This window comes from Carassius carassius, chromosome 25, assembly GCF_963082965.1.
Source record: "Carassius carassius chromosome 25, fCarCar2.1, whole genome shotgun sequence".
NCBI classification, from domain to species: domain Eukaryota; kingdom Metazoa; phylum Chordata; class Actinopteri; order Cypriniformes; family Cyprinidae; genus Carassius; species Carassius carassius.
In genome coordinates, this window is record NC_081779.1 from 11,074,188 (window position 1) to 11,101,959 (window position 27,772).

The 27,772-nt window shown below is 38.2% G+C and overlaps 1 protein-coding gene across 2 annotated transcripts in view; it reads right to left on the minus strand.

Moving 5' to 3' along the window:
- The window catches only part of LOC132104177 (ephrin type-A receptor 7-like), a 147,163-nt gene that overhangs the window by 35,582 nt on the left and 83,809 nt on the right, over window positions 1-27,772 (minus strand). For both annotated transcript variants that reach the window (XM_059509449.1, XM_059509448.1), the window contains exons 4-5: window positions 11,435-11,590; window positions 7,833-8,180 (exon numbers count right to left, since the gene is read on the minus strand). In XM_059509449.1, the coding sequence (XP_059365432.1) occupies window positions 7,833-8,180; window positions 11,435-11,590 (504 nt within the window). The remainder of the gene's footprint in view (window positions 1-7,832; window positions 8,181-11,434; window positions 11,591-27,772) is intronic.

A 27,772-nucleotide genomic window follows, 5' to 3' on the forward strand; every position in this document is an offset into this window, starting at 1 on the left:
TAACATTATAAATGTCTTTACTGTCACCTTTGATCAATTTTATTTGTACTTGCAGAATAAAAGTGTTATTATTAATTAAATTACGGACCCAAAACGTTTTAACAATAGTGGTCAAATTCAATTCCAGGACTTCCATGAACTATCTGTGTGTTGACTAGCAAATAACTGAATCCAAGTTTGAAATATATTCAAAGCAAAATGTCTGAACCGAAATGAGTTGACTAAACATCTCTGAAGCTCAAGTATAAAACTTTACTACACAGTGTAATATTCATGAGTCGCAGACCAGGAAGGATGGAAAAACTAAAATCTAATGACATGCTCTTTAAACTTTATGGCTAAATAAAGTGCGCATTAATTCACAATGTTGCCTAATTTTATATCATCATCAAAATCATGACTACAGTATATCGCAAATACATTACCCTGCTCTAACACTCAGTGTACTAAAGATCTCAACACTTACAAGAATGAGACTAAGAGGAAAGGGGCATTTCAGAGCCGGTTTTTTGTCTCCTTTCATGCATTGGTACACCTCCCTCTGCCTTGAGAGCCTGATTCATTTTAGCTGCTCGTCACTCTTAGAGCTCTTTGCAACACTCTGATGATCTAAGGACGTCTAGCCGCATATGTGTATGTGCTCAATCCAACAGCCAACTCCTTGCATGCCACATAACAAGCTCACAAAAACATCTGTGATTACCACAAAGACCTAAACCGGTAAAATCAAGCCCTTGCGGAGGGAGAGAAAAAGATGTTGCGCTGCAACCAATTAAAATCCTTTGCACTCTGTGACAAAGGGGGCCAAATTGTATGAGTGTGGCGCCGAATGGAGGGTGATGACTCAATCTCTTTTAGAGCTGCTGGAGCCCTCTTTTAGAGCTGCTGGAGCCTTGTGCTCTCTCATTTTCCCCGATTAGAGCAGACCGAGAGAGCAGCTCCCTTGTTAGGGAGAGAGACAGAGGGTGCGGTAATGCACACTCCAGAGCAAATGCATGGAAGTGCTCTGAATTGAGCTGGAAGATTTAAGGTTCTGAGAGCATGTCAATTTTGACAGAAGGATGGATGTGGAGGAGGGAGAGAGAAACAAACATTTGAGATACTGATTGGTCAGTCTGTTGAAGTCAGACTATAATGGTCAGGTATCTCAGAAGAAAGGTACAAAACTATCACTGGGGCAGTAACTTTTCAAAAGGTAATAATTTGTCCTTATAGGTACTAATATATACTTTTAAAGTACTAATGTGTACTTTTAAGTACTAAAAGGTACTAATTTGTAACAAAAACGGTTAATAAGATGTTTCTTTTAGCCTTTGTTTTTACTTTAGGGGACAGTGACAGCTTTGTGCTTTTTTCTGAGAGTGTAAACAGGTTAAAATAAACTTCCTAATGCTGAGTTCTTTTGAAGGTTGCGTCAAGCAGTAGGTGCTTCAAAACAACCAGGAATAAAAATATAAAAAAGTTAGACTAATGTCTAATATATGAAACACAAACTTAATTCAACTATATTATCTGAAAATACAACAGAATGTAGGTGGCACCTTAAAACTTTAAATTAAAAATGTTAAAACTTTTTTTTAAACTGTTACTATATTAATTTTGTAATGTTACTATTTTATTGCTGTAAAAGACTTTCATAAAAGTATGTCTTTTAATATACAAACTGTACAATTTACCAATTAATGTGTAAAATGTATTTAAAATTACTTATTATTCCAAGCATATTTATAACACATACATTTTATAATTTCCTATGTATTATTTAATTATTTAAATCTCCTTTTTAAAATAATTGTAAAATAGACACGCTATAGTATAGCTGTAGTTAAATAATTATATGCGATATATAGAACTGTTTATAATAATACACATTTTTAAATTATTTTGCTGCTGCTGCCATAATAAAGACCCATTTTGAATGTTTATGTGCTTTTCTTCTCTTTCTGCTTTCAGACGCTGTGGTGGAGCAGTTATGAAGAATTATTCTTTTAAATACTTTCCAGCTTTTCAGAAATATATATGTATTTAGTGAAAATCACTTGTGTCCCCCTGAGAAACAATTATCATCCGGGGCTAATGACCACTTTAAAACACTAAAACATCTATCATTATTTAATCACTCAAGTTGTTACAAACTTGATTTTCTTTCTTTTGTGAAACACAAAACAAGATATTTAACTGTTTCTGGGGTCAATGACTTTCATTGTTTGGATAACACACAAGCGCCCCCCACCCTATATCATCCTTTTATCCCTGTCACCCCACTCTTCCTCTGCTGAGGCACGCAGAGGTGCCAGACCCCAGAGAGCTCCACAGGCCTCGGCCATCTAAAGCAGCCAAACAAAATCCTCTGAAGATACTGAAATGTCAATCCCTCCACGTTGACCCCTCCCCTCAGCCAGTCTCCCTCTGGCACACACTCATGAAAACATTGGGGCTTTGTTGAGTAACTCTGGAAAGTGTGTTCTGGTGTAAAAGAGCTGCAATCTATCAAAGCAGAGCGGTCCAAACTAAGATCTGAGAGAAGATGTGACCCAAATCTGCCCACTCTTTGTTTGGGTCTTATTCATGACTGGTTCAAAATATATATTTACCCTCAAAGTTTCAGATCCACAGTATTAAATGTTGTATGATGCACTTTTCAAAAATACTATGTGTCATGGGCGATTGTTCGGAATGAAGCACTTACACATTCATGTAGCAGATGGAGTTGTTTATCTACCACAGAAAATACACCAAAAAAATAAGTCTCTCATCCATGCTGACAAAAAGCCTTTACAAATCATAGGGGTTGGAATGCCATCAGATTTTTTTTAGTTTATAAATTCATACTGATTTAATTTTGGGGAAAAAATGCCTCAACAGATTTTTAGTTATACTGAATTTGTAGCATGTACTGTGGCACAAATCAACTTTCAAACTCACCAAGGCCTGGGTGGTGTGACTGTATGTTTATAATATATATAAAAAAATATGCTATAACTTTAATAGCATTCTATGTGAAATCACGCACCTGATGGAATTTACCACTGATTAGAGAAACAGCTTTAATGCCGAAATGCGCATTAATCATCGGCCGATATATATCGTGCACCCCTAATATTTATATTTAGAAAATAAATATAAATAAATATATTCATGAACATTTATATTTTGTTTAGCTCCAATCAAACAAAAATAGACATAAATAAATTCAAATAAAATGTTCTGTATTAAATGGTGTATGAGTAATTTATCCTATTCGATTACCTGTTTAATACACTGGATTATCCAAGATTAAAACATGCTTATTTAATAACATTTTATGGACCTTATGAAAAAATTTCATAATGTCCATAAAATGAATAATCAGCGCTCCGTTCCACCCTCAACAACAGGACTGAGGTCAGACCCTTGAGCAAGGCACTGAACCCTGCTCCCCGGGTGCCACAGCAATATGGCTGCCCATTGCTCCGCCTGTGTGTTCACGGTGTGTGTTTTTGTGTGTTCAGAATATGGGTCACCATACTTGGCCACACGTCACTTCACATTAATTTCACATACTGCTCACATCTACAGTATGTGAACCTGTCGAGAACAGTAACAGTGATTTAGTAAAAAATTCATTCAATGTTGGAAAATGCATGTTAACTTTCGACAAGACTTTCAGCAGAAAGTGTGACATACACACTTCTGTTAATCGGATAATCTTGAGTCTCAGAATGCCAAATCAGGGGATTAACTGTCCAGTCCAATATATCAGTCTATCACTAGTACCATTAAGATTATTGGAAGTTTTATTGCTTGTACCTTCAGGGTTAAGCTTATATGTTGAAGCTGTCATATAAGCCAGTTTGCACACTCTCACCCCCACCCTAAACTAAACCTGTTAGCCAATCCCTCCTCTTGCCCTCCCAATGGGAACTATTAAACTTCCTCTCAGGATAAGGGCCCAGTGGTGTCTCCACGCTACAGAGAAGGTCTGTGGAGCTTTACAGCACATGGTTCATAGCCAGTGTAGGGTTTAAGACCACAGGTCCATGAGAAGTGCAACCCTGACCAAATGGATTTCCCTGTATTTGACAAGGAGGCTTTGGGCTGGACTTTATTGGCCCACTGCAGACCCTGATGGGAGGTTCGGCTAGAAAGTAGAGGTTGCTTGGCTTCTTTTGTTGAGAGGCCACAGGGAAGAAGGTCCCGTGGGGGACAGGAACTCCTCCAGTCTGGGATCTCCTCCACAGGTGATTAGACACAAAGTTTTTACACACTTGTTAACCTTTGTGGGTTTGTTTATGGCTGCATATGCATTTCTCACTGATTTCTTCTGCCAAATTCAGATTATTGCGCATATAGTAAGAAGGGAAGCTGTTTGATTTAAGCTTATTGCGTTATACGTTCTCCAAAATGTAATACATACTTGGGATTTCTAAAATCAAAACTGACAACTCAACGTAGAGATGGGCAGCATGACCAAAATATTATACCACAGTATCAGTCATATTATATAACTGAACCATTCACAGTATTCACTGCAAAAAAACAACAACATATTTTTAAGTTGAAAATACAACAAATATTAGTATAGTAAGTTTTAAGTTTTTATAATTCAAATTTCCTGATCATTTAAATGTTTTACTTGCCATTTCTTTCAAATGTATTTGTACCTTTTATGAAAATACAGTGGAGGTCATTGGGAACTGAAACTTTTGGGTTTGTTAACAATGTACTTCAAAATACCTTCTTTTGTATCCCACAGAAAAGAAGAAAGTCACACAGGTTTGGAACGACACAAATAAACGGCGACAGAATTTTCATTTTTGGGTGGACTATCCATTAAAACTTATGAAATGTGTTAATATTGCTTTAAACTATGTAACAGCTATTTGAAAATATTTAAGAGAAGTAAAATGTCTTTCCTTATTCAAGTACATAGGAGCAGTAGTTGTGTACCATAGAAACACCTACACAGAAAACATCTGTCCGGGGGCTTTACTGAGATGGCTGCCATGTGACCCGATTTGGTTGCTCCAAACTGCTCTCAGAATGATCAGAATGCTTATATTTCATTTCCACGGAGAGTTCAACAAACGGCCAATAAATACAGAACGTGCACATTCAAAATGTGCAGCACTGATCTCAGCCTCTAGTCAGTTAAACTCCTTTGTGTTGGCCTGCAATCACACCCGACTCTAATCACAAAGCTCAAAAACACAGCTGCCTCTGAGACTGTACATCACAATAAAGTAATAGCACTTCCTCTGAGAGCTCTAGTTAACCTTGAGCCTGTGCTGCGCTAGGGAGAGATTAATGGTGTGTTTATTGAGAACGGAATAGGAGAAGAGAGAAAAATGAAGTTAGAATATGCAATACACATATAAATTAAAGATTTGTGTTACGGCTACCCACACAACTTCAAGCACAATAGAAAAAAACAAGGATGGCATGTTTCAGAGGAATATGATTTATACCCGAGACCCAGGTCCAAAATTAACACCCACCAAGTGCCAAATGCAATTTAAAAACTGCCTTTGGTGAGCAGAAAAAAATTCCAGTGTCACAGTAAATGATAGTCGAACCCTCACACATGTAAAGTGATTCAAATGAAAATTAATATGAAATAATAAATAATCAAATTAAACAATTAATTGATTAATACATAATAAATCATTATATCTATTACACATTTAAAAAGAGGTAATGATTTATTTGTTCTTAAAAAAAATCCTTATATATGTCCTGAATTTTTTTTTTATATATACAGTATAAACAGGTTCATGGCTGCCAAATGTTCTCGATTCACTTGCTTTGGCAGGTGTGGAAAAAAGTTAATTTGGGCTCTGCCTGAAGGGGAAAAGGAGAGAAAGAAAGAGAGAAAACAGACTACTGAAAAGGTGTGCGAGACAAAGAAAGAGTCATTTTTGGCAGAGAAAAAGCAATTGTGTTGGAAAGACTATCAAATAATGAAAGGCGCAGGAGTGGAGTGCCAAATAAACGCTCTGCAATTTACTCTTAATGGAAAGCAAAATCGGAGTGCGTAGAAGTCTTGATGAAAGAGATCTCCTCCATTAATAAACATGCAGCTCCTGCGCTGCTTATTTCAGCCTTTGTGTTCCGGCACTCTGGGATCATTGAAGGATCTGAGTAAGCGGTGATGTGAGTGTGAGTCTGTGTGGCTCTCCACAGTATGTATATATATATATATATATATGTATGTGTGTGTGTGTGTGTGTGTGTGAGAGAGAGAGAGAAGCTCAGCGGGTCTGTGTTAATCTGGGGGTTGTGTAAAGTGAGTTAATATCAGTGCACATTGTCCTGTAGAAGCATTTGATGATATAGGTGAGGGTCTAACACTCCAAGTGATTTCCGAAGTGTGTACCTGGCATTTACATAATACTGTTAACATTGTTTGTTTGTGTGTGTGTGTGTGTGTGTTTGCGCGCAGGCAAACTCTATGGAACTGACCCGTCACACAAACCCTCACCAGCTGTTCACTAAGCCCTGCTTGACTCCAGATGCTGCTCTTATACAACTTAATTTTGTAATTGGTCCACACTAAAAATGGGGTGGGTGCTCATGGGTCGACACGCAGACACAGCCTGTGTATGGTGGGCACCTGCCATTGACTTTTGCTGATAGTACATTGTGTACTAGATATTTTCTAGCTTCTAAACAAACCCTCACACAAACCTTTCTGCATTGAGACATTATTTACTATGTAAATAAGCCATTTACCTCATGGGGACCATTGGATGGAGGTAATTTCAGGTTTTACTATCCTTACGGGGACGCTTAATGTCATCCCCACAATATAAGCAAAACCCGATTCACAGATACAAACAAACAAAACAAGGTGCATTCTAGAAGTAAAATGACATGTTTTTGACATAGTCTGACTCTAAAAATAGACAATATCACATTATGCAAGTGAGATTATGTTGATATTAATATTCATTAATATCAGTGATTTTTGTTATGAGCCCACAAAATAAACACAAAAGCAACATTAGCAAAAACTTTTTTTAAATCAAGTGGCCAAGTCAAGGCCAAAAAAACAAAAAAACAAACAAACAAACAAAAAAAAAAAAAACTTTTCATAGTCATGAAAACAAGAGTTATTATTACTATTATTATAACATCCATTTATGTGCAGATCATTTAGTCTTCAACTTTAAAAGGGACATAAACCACTAATAGCGGATTTGTAATTGTGTGGTTTCTGTTGTTAAGCACAAAGCCACAATAAAAGGACCATCTCAATTAATGGAAAAAAAGGTAAAAGTTTTGTGTATTTTTTTAATAAAACGCATGTGTACCATTATGAATCCACTAATCCAAAATAAAACAACCACTGACCACTGTTTCTGATCTCATTAAAGAGGACATGAACGTCTTTAATCCCAGATGGTATGGAAAGAAATCAATGACACCAGGATGAAACTGAGAAGCACTAAGATGAATAAGCTGCTTTGTCACAAACTCATTTGACTCAAAAAGGGACTATTTTACTCAAATCAAATAGAGATGAGTGAAAGCATCTGCTGCAGTATTACCGAGAGAGGACAGTGTCCTCAAATACTGTCTCTACCCACATGAGCATGACACCACTCACAGACAAAAACATGAAACCAGCCTTCACCATCCACATTACACCAACAAATGCAAAAGCTGCAATGTGCAAAAGCAGCACTAACATTTATTTTACAGTGTTTTCCTCAACTGTTTCTTGCTAAACAAGTTTTATCCTGATAAAAAAAAGTTAACTTTGGCTCACTGATGCACTTTATTTGCTTTATTTGGAAAACAGGGAACGACACTAGGTAAATACTAGTGTAATTTTTTTACGAAGAACATACCTGGGAGGCTGGTGGATATGTTGACCTGTGTGTAGAACCTTTTGTTGGGGAGTAACTCCGAGACGCCGTTTCGGGCCTCCACGCTGAAGGAGTAGTTGGTGTTGGGCAGCAGGTTCATGATGGTGACTGTGCGCTCCGTCAGGCTGCTCTGCTGTGGTACGAACCCCATGCTGGCTCCGCAGGGTTCACACTGCATCTGTGGGGCCCGTGGGGGGCCGACGCATCGCCGGCAGCCTATGCTGTAGGTGAGATCCCCTCGGCCACCTGAGTCATTCGGAGCGGCCCACTCCAGAATAAGCGTGGACTGTTTGAGGGTGTAGACCAGATCACGAGGTGGAGAGGGAGGGCCTGTGTGCCAAAAGAGATATATAAATAAATAAACAAACAAACATACAAATGAAGCTCGTAATGCTGGATTAAAACAAAAAGTGTTCAATACCACTGCCACAAAAAAAAAAAAAAACTTCATAGGCATTAAATGTCATCTGAACATACTCTAATTAACATGATGATAATAACCCCTCAATGAACTGTAATTCTTTTTTAATAATTTAACCCAATAAGCTACAACTGGGTAGAGCTTAATGGAGATTTAGGCTTAAAATCACTTGAGAGGAAATGAACACAGGCAATGGAAGACAGTCAAAGAGAGATCATGGAGTATTGAGGGTACTGGCAAAGACGAACACAGTTCTCATGCACTAGCAAAAAGTCCATTCATACAAATACAGGGAGAGGAAAACCTCCTTCATGTAAATGTACCGACATGTACAGTAGTTTGACCAAATCTGCATCGACTGAGTGGTGGACTCCGTTAAGCCGCTGGTTCTGTACCTCTGAGGTTGTAGGTTTGAATCTTGGGTGTATAATGTTTGAGCAAGGCACTGAACCCCCAACTGCTCCCTAGGCGCTGCAGCATACAGTAAATGGCTGCCCATATATATATATATATATATATATATATATCATTTTTTAAATATATATTTTAGATATTTTATATTTTAAAATATACATTTTAAATTGAAACTAAATTCAAACAATTGCTAAATATCATGAATATTTGGCCTTAGAAACCTTAGCAATTCAACACAGCAATAGACAGCAATACCACTAACTGTGTTTTTCAGATTTTAAAATGGGTTTTGTGATTGCCTATAAAAGGCATTTGATTTCATGGTAAGATCAAGGATCTTAAAGCAGCTGTATAGAACTGAATGGCTTGCTGCAATGCCATTCACAACTACTTCCCCAGAAGCTGCAACTTATTTATGGTGAATAATGTGGGCAGAATGAATGACAGTCTCTAAGAGATAGAGAAAGAGAGTGATAAAAGAGGGGCGAGGAGGAGAGAGATCAGATGTGTTAATTGCTGCTGTCCTGCAACGCAAGACTGTTCTGTTGACTCTGGGAGGACTGGGTCAAGGCTGGAGCCCTGTGACTCTAATGCCGTTTGTCAGACAAGAATCTGTCAGCAGCAGGAAGCCATTTAAATGTCACCGCGGCTTTAAGCTGCCCATCATCAGCTCAGGCCAAGAGCACTACAGGTGCCTCCCGCTGCCCTTAAACACACAAACACATACACACTGCAAAGATGGACTTAATATGCTGCAATGAGAGAACCTTCCATTGTTTACTTGTATATGCAAAACTAGTGAAATAGGACTAATAATGTAATATTATAATACTATAAGACTAAATAAATTAGTAATTATTATTATTATTATTATTATTACTACATTTTATATTAATCACAGTATATTTATACTTTTTCTATTTAAAAACAAAGACTCATCCGAATCAATTTCAATTCATATTATTCACTACATAACTTACTAAAAAAACTAATAGATATTAATAAAATAATATAAAATAAGACTAATAAACTAAATAAAAAATAAAAAATATAATAATAATAAAAATGAATAAAATTATTGTATTAAAATATACAATACAATTGTAATAAAATAAAAACATTATATTATATTATATTATATTATATTATATTATATTATATTATATTATATTATATTATATTATATTATAGAATAGAATGTTATATTCTAATTTATTTGATATTTGCAAGTTTGCTTGTGATATCTTTCTTTTAACTAAATGCCACTTCCAATAAATTCCACCACAGCAATTTGAACTGATCTGAATGAACTGTGGGAACCAAGTAAAAGGTATAAATCAGTATAATCGAAAGCATCATAACTGGTGCTGCACAGCATTTCTTAGTGCCTGATTTTTTCTTTGGTACATGCATTTGTTAATTTTTAATTTGAGATCTAGGCTTCTGAAAAAAAAGCCCCTTGCCTCATAAATGCAGCAAATGATAATGAAACTGTAACTCAAATGCTCAAGCGTGAGTATGTGTGCATGGAATAATTTAGATGTGTGCAAGAAGCGTTGTTTTATTAAAGGCTCTAAAGGCTTATGCAACGGGTCCACGTGTGGCCATGAGCAGTGAGGAACAGCTGCAGTTAGGATCCATCCACCACAAGACAGGACACCCACACACACAGAACAGCGCTTCATCACTTATGTTAGCACATACACACTAGGATACAAACACACACACAGGCATATTACCAAAACAGAACAGCACAGAAAATACACATAGAAGAGTAATGCAATCCATATCATGTCACCAGAGCAAGGCACTGAACCCCCAACTGCTCCCCGGACACCGCAACATAAATGGCTGCCCACTGCTCCGGGTGTGTGTTCACAGTGTGTGTGTGTGTGTTCACTGCTGTGTGTGTGCACTTTGGATGGGTTAAATGCAGAGCACAAATTCTGAGTATGGGTCACCATACTTGGCTGAATGTCACGTCACTTTTTCACTATAGTAAATTACGCTATACGCTTTATAAAGTTAAAAAAAAAAAAGATTTTGTAGCTCTGATTGTATTCGTCTGAAAGAACTGCTTGAGGGTAAGTAAATCATGGGGTATTGTTCATTTTTGGGTGAATTCTCCATTTAAGTTAAGGTATGGGGTAGGATTAAGGGATTTAAAATATGCAGAACAAGGCATTAATATGTGCTTCATAAATACTAATAACGAGCCAACATGCTTTTTATATCCTTGTAATATGCATGCTAATAAGCAACTGATTATTAGTGAGAACTGGTCTACATTTACATTTATGCATTTAGCATACAAGCGACTTACAGTGCATTCAGAATATACATTATTATTATTATTTTATTCATTTTATTAACCTGACGTGTTCCCCTGGGAATCGAACCCACAACCTTTTGTGCTGCTAACACAATGCTCTATCACTGAGCCACAGGAACATATAAACTAAAATGTCTATAAACTAAACTAATCTATAAACTAAAGTGTTACCATACAGTATATACTATATATATATATATATAGTATATACCATACTGTATACATCACTTAGCTGTACACACAACAAACAAACATTCCCGTTGGCAGCACTAAACCCCACAGTAAACAAAATTAAACCAGGAAACAACAGGACTGGATTGTACAAACATGAGAAGACACATAAATAAATACTTGTGCACAAATAACTACACATGCAATGCACACAATGAACACATTCACCGCACAGAGAAGTCTTACGTGTACAGGGTGCAGATGGAGGGTCCAGTGGAGTTCTGAAGTGGTCCTCCTCGCACACACACAGCACAGAGCCCTCTTCTTCAGCCTTACTGTTAGCTGGACACGAGAAACACTCTTGCTGCCGTGACGACATCTTGTAGGTGCCTGGGGGACAGGCTGGCAAAAGAGAACACACAGCAAAGAATCCATTACAGACTCTTGAGACAACAAATACTGTAGCTTCTGGCGGCAGAATGAAATACAACCCTGAAAAATGCCATTACGTACAACCTGAGACCAGAAAAGAGTACATGGCTTTAGACCTTGTTAGCCAACATAAAAGATTAACTTGGGAGTATAATATGCTACTTGAAGGGGGGGGGGGGGGACATGCCACTGTGCCTCCAGGAACAAAATATTTTGAAATTAATATATTACACATGATTAAGGGGCTATTTGTTGCCTGTACAAGCAATACATTATGGAAGCTCATGCTCGTAAAGTAACTGTTATGAGGGAACAGAGCACTTGTGCAACAATGAATCGCAATAATTATTAATTTGGGGGCTATAGGAAAGAAAAGAAAGCCCTGCACCTTTATGGTAGACTCAATTGTCTCACTAAGAAAGACAATAGCTAGCATACAGGTGCATATCAATAAATTACAATGTTGTGGAAAAGTTTATTTATTTCAGTAATTCAACTCAAATAGTGAAACTCGTGTATTAAATAAATTCAATGCACACAGACTGATGTAGTTTAAGTCTTTGGTTCTTTTAATTGTGTTGATTTTGGCTCACATTTAACAAAAACCCACCAATTCAACAAATTAGAATACTTCATAAGACAAAAAAAAAACAAAAAAATTGTAGGGAATTTTTGGCCTTCTAGAAAGTGTGTTTATTTACTATATATGTACTCAAGTACTTTGTAGGGGCTCGTTTTGCTTTAATGACTACCTAAATTTGGCGTGGCATTGAGGTGATCAGTTTGTGGCACTGCTGAGGTGGTATGGAAGCTCAGGTTTCTTTGACAGTGGCCTTCAGCTCATCTACCTTTTTTAGTCTCTTGTTTCTAATTGTCCTCTTGACAATAACCCATAGATTCTCTATGGGGTTCAGGTCTGGTGAGTTTACTGGCCAGTCAATCACACCAACACCATGGTCATTTAACCAACTTTTGGTGCTTTTGGCAGTGCAGGCAGGTGCCAAATCTTGCTGGAAAATGAAATCAGCATCTTCAAAAAGCTGGTCTGCAGAAGGAAGCATGAAGTGCTCCAAAATGTCTTGGTAAACGGGTGCAGTGACTTTAGTTTTCAAAAAACACATTGGACCAACACCAGCAGATGACATTGCACTCCAAATCATCACAGACTGTGGAAACTTAACACTGGACTTCAAGCAACTTGGGGTATGAGCTTCTCCATCCTTCCTCCAGACTCTAGGACCTTGGTTTCCGAATGAAATACAAAATTTGCTTTCATCTGAAAAGAGGAACTTTGGACCACTAGGCAACAGTCCAGTTCTTCTTCTCCTTAGCCCAGGTAAGATGCCTCTGACATTGTCTGTGGTTCAGGAGTGGCTTAACAAGAGTAATACGACAACTGTAGCCAAATTCCTTGACATGTCTGTGTGTGGTGGCTCTTGATGCCTTGATCCTTGTGAAGTTCACTAAAATTCTTGAATCGATTTTGTTTGACAATCCGCATAAGGTTGCGGTTCTCTTGGTTTGTTGTGCATCTTTTTCTTCCACACTTTTTCCTTCCACTCAACTTTCTGTTAACATGCTTGGATACAGCACTCTGTGTGAACAGCCAGCTTCTTTGGCAATGAATGTTTTTGGCTTACCCTCCTTGAGAAGGGTGTCAATGATTGTCTTCTGGACAACTGTCAGATCAGCAGTCTTCTCCATGATTGTGTAACCTAGTGAACCACTGAATTTATTTAATACACAAGTTTCACAATTTGAGTTGAATTACTGAAATAAATGAACTTTTCCACGACATTTTAATTTATTGAGATGCACCTGTAAGCTGGACCAATCTTCAAAAAGGGGGCTTTGTAGTTCAAGAATAAAGGATAAGACTAAGATTATTAATTTTACTACTAAAAAAAGCACAAAGCAAAAGCATACAATGGAAAAAAGCCTTTTAGAACTAGATGTTTTTTATATATAATAAAATATATGTACAATTTTTTTGTTACTTGCAAAAACCAAACAAAACAAAGATAAAGCAAAACCTAAAGCAAAAATCACAAAACAAAACAAACAAACAAACAATATTCAAACCAAAGCAATGTACATTGTACCCATGTACAAGGTTCTATTACTTGCATCCATATTGCCCAAGTTCATTGCTAAGATGGCTGCCAAAAGAATTAACTGACGTTAAAGAGACTTGAACAAGTTTTAAGATCACTAACCTCTAGATGTTATAGTATTATGCCTAGCCTACATTTATAGGCTACACACTTACCCTCAACTCCACCCATCTATTAGTCCATCCCCCAATTTTGGATCAATAATTTGTTTACATTTATGCATTTAGCACATGTTTTTATCCAAACCAAACAAAATGGGAAAACAAAAGGGGAACAAATCACTCCAACATTGCCTCCACGCACTGACAAGGTCATAAAAACTATTCTCTGGAAAACATACAATGAATATGCACATGGACACAGAGATGCAAATACACAAAATGACCCAGTATAAGCACAGAAATACGGTCCTGTTTTCCAGCGAGGCAAGGAAAATCAGCTAGACAATGAAGAAAAAAAAAAAAAAAAAGTGATCCAAATATACAGTATGCATATAGAACAGAACACACGCATGGATACAAACCAAAATGCAAGCACAACTCATTGTTATAATGTATGAAAGCGAAGCTCTCCAATCTCATGGCTTGTCAGATTAATTCCTGCAAACAGCACTAACAAAAAATTATGCCACATTTTGTTTTTGGTGCTGTCTTTACAACCTAACTTTAAACCGCAATGCACTTTACAACTGCTGTGAGGACTGTGGCAAAAACAGACAGCCAACTGAAGGCAGCTAAAGCCAAACGCACTGAAGGGAATGAGATTACAACCCATATCTGATGACATTACAGGGAAATTCCCAGGGATCCCATTTTTTTCGAATTCCACAACAGACCAGCTGGCTACATAAGGATCAATTTTTCTAATGTGGCATCAGCAAGGGTTGCTTCACAGAAACCAATGAGATGATTAGCTCTATAGTGCCACAAGGAACTATAATGCAGATCGAGCAAAAAGTCACACCAGGGGTCCAGTTAGCAGAGAATCCAGCATAAAGTTAAATGCCAAATATATATAGGGAAAGGAGGCCTGTGGGATCAAGCTTTCAGAATTACACTTTTAGATGTAGGAGGTATCTCACATAAAAAGTTAGCCATTTTTAGGACATTCTCTGCCTAATTTTATGCCTCATTTTATAATCTAAAATCAGTCATCATTTATAGTCTAACGGAGAACAACAAATCTTTTAAATTTGTTAATTTAACAGGGACTTTCATGCAGAGTGACTTACAAAAGAGAATAAAAGTAACAGAAGCAATTAATTAAAGAGAGAACACAACACAGGTAATAAGACCATTCTGAATTTCCATAAGAAAAAGTTTAATGCAAAAAAAAAAAGAAAAGAAAAGAGGGATTGCAAGGCAAGAAAAAAACATTACTGGTAATAAAATCTGAAATCATTGACTCTATGACAATGATCTTGTTTTGTGTGAGCAATCAGATTTCACTGAGGGGTCTCTTCATAACCACCCAGCTCTTTTGAACACGCATCAATAAATCATAAAGAATATAACACAGTAAACGTGAGCAATGAATTGTTTCAATGGCGCTCTAAAAGGGGGTATTAATGAATATTAATCCAAAAAGACATTTGCTTTGCACTCCCTCTCTCGTCTCGACACAAATGGCCTTCATTATTTTTGGGCTATAATTCAATGCCGTCTTATTTCCAAATGTCAGGCTAGATTTGCAAGCAGCTGTCAAGGAATCAATAATTCATGTCATCATATTCAGATCACTGCCTCAATGCTGCTAATTCCAGTTTATGAAAAAATCCCTTCCGAATGGAATAAATTCACATAAATGAAGGAGTGAAAGGTCTATATTAAGGGTCCTGCCTATCATACTCCCTTCACACTCCTGTGACAATTTAAACTATTGGGTTTAAAGGGCTATAATAACCTTGTCAGGGTGCGTACTAGACAGAGGACTCAGATGCAGAGTAGAAAAAAAGGAGAATCTTTATTCTCGTCACAAAACACAAAATAACAAACAATAATAAAATGCTCTGGTGCACACAGAGATCTCCGAGCTGACGGCACACTGCGGACCACTCGTTCTGCCGGATCTCCGAACTACGGCTACTTTGACGGGAAAACAGAAGGTGAGACTGATACTTGGAACCATACAAAACATGGGCAAAGACAAAACAATCTACTCACGACGACAGACAGAAAAGCAGAGACATATAAGGGAGTGGGGGAACGAGCGACAGGTGGGGAAGAATCAGCTCGTGATCTGCACAACCCCGCCACGATCAGCGCTGATTGCCCAGACCACGAGCTACCGAACAGACAGGACAGGGGAAGCTGAGACGGCACCCTGCACCGTGACAAACCTCTTCAGGTTGCACAGGGAACAGACATTGTTTTTCCAGCAAAAACTGTGCATTTTGCAACAGTGATTATAGTGACATTGATATGGCCACTGCATTAATCAAACCACAAAAAGCTATTTTTTCAAAATTTCAAATGTCATAAACAATCACCCTCAGTGGTCTGGTATCAGCAGCAAAATCAAGTATATTTGGGAACAGAAATTTATAGAGATTTAGCTGTGGGCCCTCTACTTACTGAGTCAATAAGTAACCACCTACTGTAGCAACCACCTGAAATACCCAACACAACAACACACTAAAAGATACCCAGAAATCCAAATCACATGACAACATCTGAGCATCATGGAAGCATGGACGTTTAGAGTAATAACCAAACAAAAAATTTAGTTATGGTTAACCTAACACCCATAAATCACTCAAACTGGATATAGAGCCGCTTTAAGTGGGATTTAAAGATAGACAAAGAAGGTGGCCTTAAGGTGTCAAGCCTGGACAGATTCTTTCTCTACATGTCCATTACATTCAGTCTCATAACTTAGATCTTCTTAACACACCTCACCATTTTTCTTCACTTTTATTTTCATTGTATCATACTTTTATCCTCTATCTCAGCCTCTCGCGCTCTTCCCCCAATCTTCCCCCAAATCCCTCCTCTCACAGTCTCAAAGTCAATGCCGCTTATCTCTACCAATGGAACAATTGAAAAAACATGGACAAGAGTCAGGATTAGAAAACATTATACTCTTTGGCCTTAATCTTAATTAGAGGTTGACCGGTATGGGTTTTTCACTGGCCGATGCTGATATTTAGAAATCAGGGCAGCCGATGGCCGATATGTTTGGCCGATTTCCTTCTTTTTTTTCATTCATCTCATAAAAGTGAGTTTGAGCATATGATTGCAGGGTACAAGACAGTAATAGTAGTATTAGCCCAATTTAGAGTTATAATACATGACTCAAAACTTAAGCACCTTTTCAAAACAATTCTAAAGCATGCTTTTTATTTATGTTTACTGACAGACACCAGTGTTTCCCACCGACTGCAAATTAATTATCTACCAGCAGGAGGCGCTGTTGGAGCGGAGATATAGCAGTTTCCCCGGTAACGGCTGTAATCAAATAAGCGCTGCCCACAAACGCTACTTTATCAGGCATTACAGGAAAGACAAAATTAAAATGACATACAAGCTTTTCTGAAGACAGCTTTTCTTCTTTTCAAAAGATACATTCATATAAAAGACACCGGGTGAGCCGGGTCCCGGGCGACGACTTCTCCCCCTCCTGCCTTCGACATCTCCATCCGGAACCGCTTCGCTCCCCTCCGCGAGACAGGACGCGACGCTGTGATCATCGGAGACTCCATCGTCCGACACGTAAGTGCTACGTTAGCCGAAGGTAAAGTGCACACTCATTGTTTGCCTGGTGCTCGTGTTCTCGATGTTTCTGCGCAGATACCCGCGATCCTAAAGGTCGACGAGAGCCCCAGAGCGGTCGTGCTTCAGGCCGGGGTTAACGACACCACGCTGCGGCAGACGGAGACGCTGAAGAGGGACTTCAGCAGCCTGACCGAGACGGTTCGCAGCACGACGCCCGCGGCGACGATCGTCGTGTCTGGACCACTGCCCACGTATCGACGAGGACACGAAAGGTTCAGTGGACTTTTTGCTTTAAATGAATGGTTGTTGTCATGGTGTAAAGAACAGAAACTGCTATTTGTTAATAACTGGAATCTTTTCTGGGAGCGTCCTAGGCTGTTTCGCGCTGATGGATTACACCCCAGCAGAATCGGAGCGGAGCTGCTCTCTGACAACATCTCCAGGACACTTCGCTCCATGTGACTAGTAAGACAATTCTCTAATAACTATTATGATGAGTTTTGTTCCACCCGCTTAAATGATAAAAGTACTTGTGCTGTAAAAACTATTAAGACTGTGTCTGTTCCCCGAATAGTGAGGTCAAAATATAATGTAGGATCTAGAAAAAATCTTATCGTAATTAAACCAGAAAAATGTAAAGTAAATGAACAAAAATAATTTTTAAAGTTTGGGATCATAAATATTAGATCACTCACACCCAAAGCAGTTATTGTAAATGAAATGATCACAGAAAATAGTTTTGATGTACTCTGCTTGACTGAAACCTGGCTAAAACCAAATGAATTTTGGTCTAAATGAGTCTACTCCACCAAACTACTGTTATAAGCATGAGCCCCGTCAGACTGGTCGTGGCGGAGGTGTTGCAACAATATATAGTGATATTCTCAATGTTACCCAGAAAACAGGATACAGGTTTAACTCTTTTGAAATACTTCTGCTAAATGTTACACTGTCAGACATGCAAAAGAAATCTAATGTATCTCTTGCTCTGGCTACTGTGTATAGACCACCAGGGCCGTATACAGAATTCCTAAAAGAATTTGCAGATTTCCTCTCAGACCTTCTAGTTACAGTTGATAAGGCGCTAATCATGGGAGATTTTAATATTCACGTTGATAATGCAAATGATACATTAGGACTTGCGTTTACTGACCTAATAAACTCCTTTGGAGTCAAGCAAAATGTCACTGGGCCCACTCATCGTTTTAATCATACACTAGATCTAATTATATCGCATGGAATCGATCTTACTGCTATAGATATTGTACCCCAAAGTGATGATATTACAGACCATTTCCTTGTATCGTGCATGCTGCGTATAACTGATATTAACTATATGTCTCAGCGTTACCGTCTGGGCAGAACTATTGTTCCAGCCACCAAAGACAGATTCGCAAATAACCTGCCTGATCTATCTCAACTGCTATTTGTACCCAAAAATACACATGAATTAGACGAAATTACTGACAACATGGGCACTATTTTCTCTAATACATTAGAAGCTGTTGCCCCCATCAAATTGAAAAAGGTTAGAGAAAAAAACGTACTGTGCCATGGTATAACAGTAATACTCACTCTCTCAAGAAAGTAACTCGTAGTCTTGAACGCAAATGGAGAAAAACTAACTTGGACGTTTTTAAAATTGCATGGAAAAACAGTATGTCCAGCTATAGACAGGCTCTGAAAACTGCTAGGGCAGAGCATATCCACAAACTCATTGAAAATAACCAAAACAATCCAAGGTTTTTATTTAGCACAGTGGCTAAATTAACAAATAACCAGACGCCACCTGATTCAAATATTCCACCAACGTTAAATAGTAATGACTTTATGAATTTCTTCACTGATAAAATAGATAACATTAGAAATACAATAGCGAATGTAGATTCTACAGCGTCTAACACTTCAGTTTCATCCATCGCACCCAAAGGTAAACTGCAGTGCTTTACAAATATAGGACAGGAAGAGCTAAATAAACTTATCACTGTTTCTAAACCAACAACATGTTTATTAGATCCTGTACCCACTAAATTACTAAAAGAGCTGTTACCTGTAGCCGAAGAACCGCTTCTCAATATCATTAACTCGTCGTTATCTTTAGGTCACGTCCCAAAACGATTCAAGCTGGCGGTTATCAAGCCTCTTATTAAGAAACCAAAACTAGATCCTAGTGTACTGGCAAATTATAGGCCTATTTCAAATCTTCCATTTATGTCTAAAACTTTAGAAAAAGTTGTGTCTGCTCAATTGAGCACCTTCCTGCATAAAAATGATCTGTATGAAGAATTTCAGTCAGGTTTTAGGCCCCACCATAGCACAGAAACTGCACTTGTTAAAATTACAAATGACCTACTTCTTGCGTCAGATCAAGGCTGCATCTCATTTCTAGTCTTACTTGATCTTAGTGCTGCATTCGACACCATAGATCATGACATACTCATAGATCGATTACAAAACTATACAGGTATTCAAGGGCAGGCTCTAAGATGGTTTAGATCCTACCTGTCCGATCGCTACCATTTTGTTTACTTAAATGGGGTGTCATCTCATTTATCATCAGTAAAATATGGAGTGCCACAAGAATCCGTCCTAGGTCCCCTTCTATTTTCAATATACATGTTGCCACTTGGTAATATTATTAGAAAATACGGAATTAGCTTCCACTGTTATGCTGATGATACTCAGCTATATATCTCAACGAGACCAGATGAAACTTCCCAATTATCTAAGCTAACAGAGTGTGTTAAAAATGTAAAAGATTGGATGACAAATAATTTTCTCCAATTAAATTCGGATAAGACAGAGATATTAATTATTGGACCAAAAAACACCACACAGAATCTTGTAGATTACAATCTGCAACTAGACGGATGTACTGTTACTTCCTCTACAGTCAGAAATCTGGGTGTTATATTGGACAGCAATTTGTCTTTTGAAAATCATATTTCCAATGTTACAAAAACTGCATTCTTCCATCTTAGAAACATTGCCAAGCTACGAAACATGTTATCTGTTTCTGATGCAGAAAAGCTAGTTCATGCTTTCATGACCTCTAGACTGGACTATTGTAATGCACTTCTAGGTGGTTGTCCTGCTTCGTCAATAAACAAGCTACAGGTAGTCCAAAATGCAGCAGCTAGAGTCCTTACCAGGTCAAGAAAATATGATCATATTACCCCAATTTTACAGTCTCTGCACTGGCTACCTATTAAGTTCCGTATCAGTTACAAATTATCATTACTTACCTATAAGGCCCTAAATGGTTCAGCTCCTGCATACCTAACTAGCCTTCTACCACGCTACAATCCATCACGCACCCTAAGGTCACAAAACGCTGGACTTTTGGTAGTTCCTAGGATAGCAAAGTCCACTAAAGGAGGTAGAGCTTTTTCACATTTGGCTCCCAAACTCTGGAATAGCCTTCCTGATAATGTTCGGGGTTCAGACACACTCTCTCTATTTAAATCTAGATTAAAAACGCATCTCTTTCGCCAAGCATTCGAATAATGTATCTCTTAAATTGTGAGTGTAGTTGCATCTGCATTTTTATTCTTTAGCTTGGGTTAAACTAATTTTACTTTGTTGGATCAGCAGCTATGCTAATGATGTCTCTATTTTGTTTCTATGTTTTGCCACGGGACACAAGCTCCAGTCTGGATCCAGAACACCTGAGAAGAGATGATGCTGACCCTCAGAGGACCCCAGATGATCCTAACCTTGAATCAACAAACAGAACTAACAATTATTGCTACATGTGTGACTGCATCATATAATTACTATTAATTAATAATATTGATAGTTCATCATCTAGCTGACTACGTCTTGTATTATTATTATTATTTTTATTTTTCTAAAATCCTGTCAAACGTGCACAAACTACTAGCTACTACTAAATATTGTAGAAACATAATTTTCTGTAAAGTTGCTTTGTAACGATTTGTATTGTAAAAAGCGCTATACAAATAAACTTGAATTGAATTGCGCTGCATTTTAATTTTTTACAACAGTGTAAAAGCAGTCTGACTTGGCAACACTGCCTCAGAGGGAATTCAGCAACAATGCTTAGCTGACCGCCGGTGCACCTGCCTATAAGTCGGCCTACTTTGCAGCACAATCAGCCGATGCAGAATAATTAAAAAATGCCAAAAATCGGCAGATTTTTGCATGTCAATCGGTCGACCTCTAATCTTAATCAGGCCAAGAATAATCCAAGCTTTGCCTCATGGGGCTTGCATCCCACGCCATCACTGATCAATCCTCATCAATGCAGTTCTCTTATTAAAATACAGATCTGCTACAATCGAAGTCAATGACCACTCCCTTTGCTCACAGTCTTGGGGCCCTATCATACAAGTACATAAGGCACAATGTGGTGCCAAGTGAGACACAAGTGTTTTGTGCTAGTTTCAGCCTGACGCAGCTATCATTTTCACGCCCTGCATCACGTTGCCTAAATAGCAAATGCATTTGCACCCATATGTGTGCCCACAGGCATGCTGGTCTGAAAATGAGGTGTGTTCAGGCAAATTTTTGCCGCGTTGCTATTTTGAGGCAACTGAAATTGACTGTGCCTTTGACCAATTGAAACCTGGTCTAAAGTTAATGGAGCAGAATTATTATTTTTTTGTTAATTAAAGAGTGTGTTAGTAATATGCACCTATAGGCCGGTGAACAATGTGCGTACACTCTTATCTCACAGCTTATTACACACACAGCAGCAGCAGAACACAAACATACCAAATATTAAAAATAAGATGATTACTGTAAAATATTTTTATTGTGCCCCGTAGATGGTCTGCACACGTGCAAGGTTAAAAGGTTAACCTTTTCTCTCTGGAGATTTGTTCAATCTTTGCTCTTGCAAACTCTGCCATCTTAATAGCAAATCTGCCATAGCGAGACCAACTGGCCTTAAAAGGGAATGGGATATAAGACTCTGATTGGTTTGTAACACATTATGCCAAAAACACACCCATGACTCATTAAGAGAATAGGTAAAACCCTTTTGGACAAAGCGCCTAGAACGTTGACCATTTCCTCCATCCTTAAACTACACATCCTAATTTGCACTTGCACTTGCACCGTGCGCTTTAGACCATGTGCTTATCACTGATCATTAAAATATGGCCCCTGGACTTTAAAATGTTCACACCTTTCTTGTATAAAAGAGTTCTGTCAACCCTTGTTGGTTTGCACACTCACTTCATCTACTCTCTGTGTTCTCCCTTGCTTCCCCGATGAACCACTTTGGGTCACCCACCTCTAGAGGCTTAGAATACTGAATGACATCAAAAGCTTCCAAGCAGCTAATGTTGGGGCTTTGTTTGCTTCCTGTCACCTCTGATGGATGGTTTCCATTTAGCCAAGTCTGGAGGATATTTGTAAATGTCCAGAGCTGAGCCCAAGCCCCTGATGGAAAGGCACAGGGCTGAGCAGTTCCGAGAGGAGTCAGGCATCACTACATGTGTGCATGACACTCCGGTCACGTGAACTTGAGCATTCAGGTCATTGCGTTTAAAGATTATAGTCCACTTCAACTCACTCGTGCACATATGTAATTTTTCATAGAAGAGCCTGGGGAACCTTAATAAGAGTTTTTGCATAGTGATGTGCAGAGGAAACGGGCAGAAAAGAAGAAAAAAAGGAAGAAGGAAGAAAGATGAACTGAAGAAAGGAAGGGAATGTAAAAGACTGATGGAAAGAAAGGATGGATGGAAGGAAACCAATATGGGACAAAGGGGAAGGCGGGAAAGACTGATGGAAGAAGAGAAGTATAGAAGGAAGGAAAGATGGCAAGAAAGACATGTAAGGAAAGATTCAAGGAGGAAAAATGAAAAAAAGTGGACGAGTGTTAAGGAAGTAGGAGGATCAAAGAAGGGAAAAGAGAAAAGCTAGAGGAAAAGTTGGAAGAAATGAAGAGGAAAAGAATGGGAAGTAAAGTAGGAAGGATAGAAGGATCGCAGGCAGTAAGAAAAAGCACCAAGATGTCAAGAATCAAAAAGAGGGAAGGAAGGAAGGTGTAAAAAGCAAGGAAGGAAAATCTAGTGTGCCAATGCAACATTAAATAAGTGTGCTAATGCATTCACGTGCTTCTGTGAGAGAGAGACAGAACTGTCTTGTCTATATCACTTTTGATTTTGCAGACAGCAGGGTAGCATTTCACAGTAGGGAAACAGCACTTGTGAAATTGATTTCCTGTAGGCTTTCGGTGACATTACCCCTGTCCCCTCAAACCCCAATCTCAACATGCCCATATCCACGTCTGCCTGATCTGAAAAAGTAAGCTATCAGCTTTCCCTCATTAGGCTGGAATAGAGGGATGAGATCGGAAAGCAGAGAAGAAAGGAGAGAGAGCCCTGACCATTTGCATTCCAAACCCATCAGGCCAGTGTCAATGGTTATGTTTGCATCTGAATGTCAAAGCAATTTCAGGTGCAGCACTCAAGAAATTGAGAAAGATGCAAGAAAAAAAAAAATCAAAGTAAAACCTCATTTTTGAATCACTTAAGGGTGTCCGACTGATGAGGATGCTGGGTTTGGAGAATGAGTATGCAGGCAAATTTGCAACATCTCAAAAATATCTAAGCAAGACAGGTTGGGCACATTTGCAGCCTCAAACAAACACCACTTCTTATTATAGGTTCAGGTTCAGATAGGTTTAGATCCCTCTTTTATTATTTCACCTTTAGCTTTCAGGGCGTGAGGCTCACCTTGAACATTAAGTGATAAAGCAAAGTGGAAAATAAGTAATTCCTGAAAGTTCTGCAAATGCAACAGCCTCACAAACAAATCACTGTGAAATGTACAAACATATCCTTCTGAACAGGTTAGTCAGCATCAAACCCAACAATTTAATTATAATACAAAAGATGACAGGCATGTTTGTTGATTGATTTCCAATTTTTGAAGACAAATGGATGTCTGGAGGCTGGTCACATTTTCATGATCAATGGTGTTGAGGTCAAGAACGATAACAGATATTTCTTCCAAGTAACACACCACAATTATTCATGCAGAACAACCAAAAAGCAGGGAAGAATAGAGATGGAAAGAAAGAAAAGAGAAGAAAAGAATAAAAGGGGGAAAGAAAGGGATGGTAATGAAAGCTAAGAAGGAAGGAAGAAACTGATATGGGCAGAGCCAAGACGCATAGACAAATGCACATTTACAAGAACCATTGACCTCAACCCAAAACTATAACTCTGAAATCTGACTTTAGTGTTAAATGGGAGAAAAGAAAGAAAGAAAGATGAAAAGGGGAAAAGAAGGAAGGTAAGGAGGTAGGAATAAAGGAAGGATGGATGGAAGGAAAGGATAGACCAGGTTTGGCTAATCTATCACAGTTTAGCTTAAATCCTAATTAAACACACTTGAACCAATTTATCAGGGACTTCATGATTTCTAGAAACTTCCAGGCAAGTGTTTTGGGGCAGTTTGGAGCTAAACTCTGCAGGACATTGGCCCTCCAAGAGCAGGTCTGCACCTGCTATAAGACATGTCAAGATACATAAAATAAAGATTTTAAAAAAATTCCTTAATGAAAGGAAGGTATTGAGGGGGAGGTATTTACTATGTCAAGATACATGAGAAAATTTTATGAAAAGATCCAGTGACCCTAACCAAAGCACCTTTGACCTTTGTGCCTAATTGAGTCATTAATACAATTGGCCAAAGAAATGACACGGTGGTCCACTTTGGAAATTGAAGGAAGTAAAACGGTTGGGAAGATATGGATCTATACATGACAGGATCAATGGCAAGGGTAGGTGGACACTGGTACTGTAGGTCTGTAATGGAATTAAAGGTCACTGTGACCCTTGTTGAGAAATGATGGGCTCAGCAAAAGATAAATGGATGTACAGGGCTGGAAGGCCATCAAGGGTAATTAGCAGTCACCCTCAAGGATCTTGACTGTGATCCTTGGAAAAAAGTTTATAATGCAACAGAAAGAACACAGTGTCAAACAAAGTTACAATTGTAACGCACTTGCTCAGATGCACACGCTTGCTTGTTCTGCAGACAAACAAAATGCGTGACCCTCCACAAACACACGGGCAACAATTAACAGAGCTTGCCAGTTTGGCGTTTGCATAAAAAATGAGTCAGAAACACAATCAAGGCCACAATTAAGCTGTAAATGTAAAAGGCTTGTGACCTTGTTGTGCAATTAACAGCTTCTTAATCATTAGTTGTTCTCTTTTTTTTTTTTTGAAGGTACCATTTTAATTATGGCACAGGATGCTGTCAGGAGAAGTTGAAAGTGATGTCAACACATTACTAAAAATGGGGAAATTTGGAATTAGAGCTTGAGGTGCAGCTGTGACAAGGTACAGGGTGAGTGATCGAGGATGTGAGAAGAGCTGAAAGACAGAGGAAGAGATTAAGAGTAGAGGAACGAGGAGAAGGAACACACAGAGTGGAACAAGCATTTACAGAGAGAGACATACTAAAAGAATGTGGAAAAGTGAGTGGCACAAATGGAAATGTTTGACTTTTTACTCACAATCAAACTCTGTTGCATTAAGGCAGCATTTAAAAGTGCCTGTCATTAGAGGGTCTCAATCTGGATCTTTCAATTGGTTGTGAAATGCATTTTTTTATGCCACTTAAAGGGCTCTCTCCTGCCCCAGTGCACTGTGACCCATGGTAGCCCTGCACCATTTTGGAATGCTGCAGACAAGTTCGGAGACAGAATATTTTGTAACCACTAAATTCAGGGACACTGTGATTACACAGGATCATTCAAGCAAGTGCACCCGATGCTAATGTTCAGATGAAAAAGATGGACATTAAACTGCACAAAGGTGCTTGATGAGTCTGTGTGATGCCTGAATGCACAATTCCTTTAAAATGCATGTAATTAATATAAAATACATTTAGACTCATTAAAGGGCCAAATGCTATTAAAGTTTAACAAACTGTTAAGTTTCTAAAAGTAAAATCCAGCTTTATCACCTCCATGCCTTTGAGGTTGTTCAACATACAGTCATTCAAAATTTGGTGACAAATAGGTTCCTTGACTTTTCAGTCATTAAGACCATTTAAAAATAAAAAGGTATAACCCCCCCACCACCACCACCATCATTTTACAATGTAAAATTGTATTAAATAAAGTTATTTAATGAATAGTTAAACATAATTAGTTTTGAAGTTCCAGCTGCCATAAAAAAGCCTGCTGCCTTCAGCTAACAGAACATGACATTTGAAGTTTTTTTTTTTTTTTTTTTTTTAAGTAATTTTGTTTGCTCAGGCAAAGCATTAGTGTAAAGTCTTAATATAATGAAAAACAAAATCCTAAAGAGAATAAGAAATTAAACATTTTATATGGCAGAAAAGCATTCATAACTTCATACATTTTGTACAGTAAGTCAGGACATCACCATTTTTGAGAATGACACTACAATTATTGTACAGTAAGATTCCAAAAACCTGGGGTTATCAAATATCCATAAAATCAAGAATAAAAGGTATAAACAACCAAAACCCTCCACCCCTGCATGCTTTTATCAATTCTTAATAAAAGCACTAACTGGATATTTTTTTATGATGCTTTTAGCCAAAACAATTTACGGAAATTTTGTTGTGATATTCCCCATAGAGGAAACTGGGGTTAAAGGTCTTGTTCAAGTGCAGCTAGGCTACACTACCCCAGCATTTATATGGATTTCTATAAAGTGAAGACTGCCTCCATAAAATTTTAGACTAGAATTTTATTTTATTTTTTTACATTTTTTACTGGGCTGAAGTTCATTAAACACACCGTAGGTCGCCAGAACATGGTCTTTAGCAAAAAGTGGAAGAACTTGCAACTGAACACCAGTACAGTATACAGTTGGACAGAATGTTGCCTCTTCCATGCCAACTCTGGGGTTGTGTTGGGTGTTCACACACAGCAGATGGGTCTGTGGTATGTGTGGGTGTATCTATTGATTTCTCCTGGCCTGCGCTCTTCCAAGTGCCTCTATTCCTCCTCCCTCACTAAATCAGTCTCATTTAAGACTCACTCCAGTCAAAGGACTTCATTGCTCTTGGCAACAGATGGAGCTATAACATGCCAGACTAAGCCAAGTGTCTTCCTTAACTTCCTCCCTAGATAATGGACGATATAATGGAAGTTATTCGGTATGGACATTTCTAAAGATCACCATCTTGACATATGGTTCTGTATTTTGCCATTTTCTCACTCCAAATTTTGAATATTTTTTACTCTTCTCCCTATACTGTAATGCAGACACTATGTACTTCCTGCAATAAGGATGAAGATATGGGATGGTAAAAGTAAGGTTCAAGCTATCGTCATTGCATCCCTTAGCTAGCAGAATGGA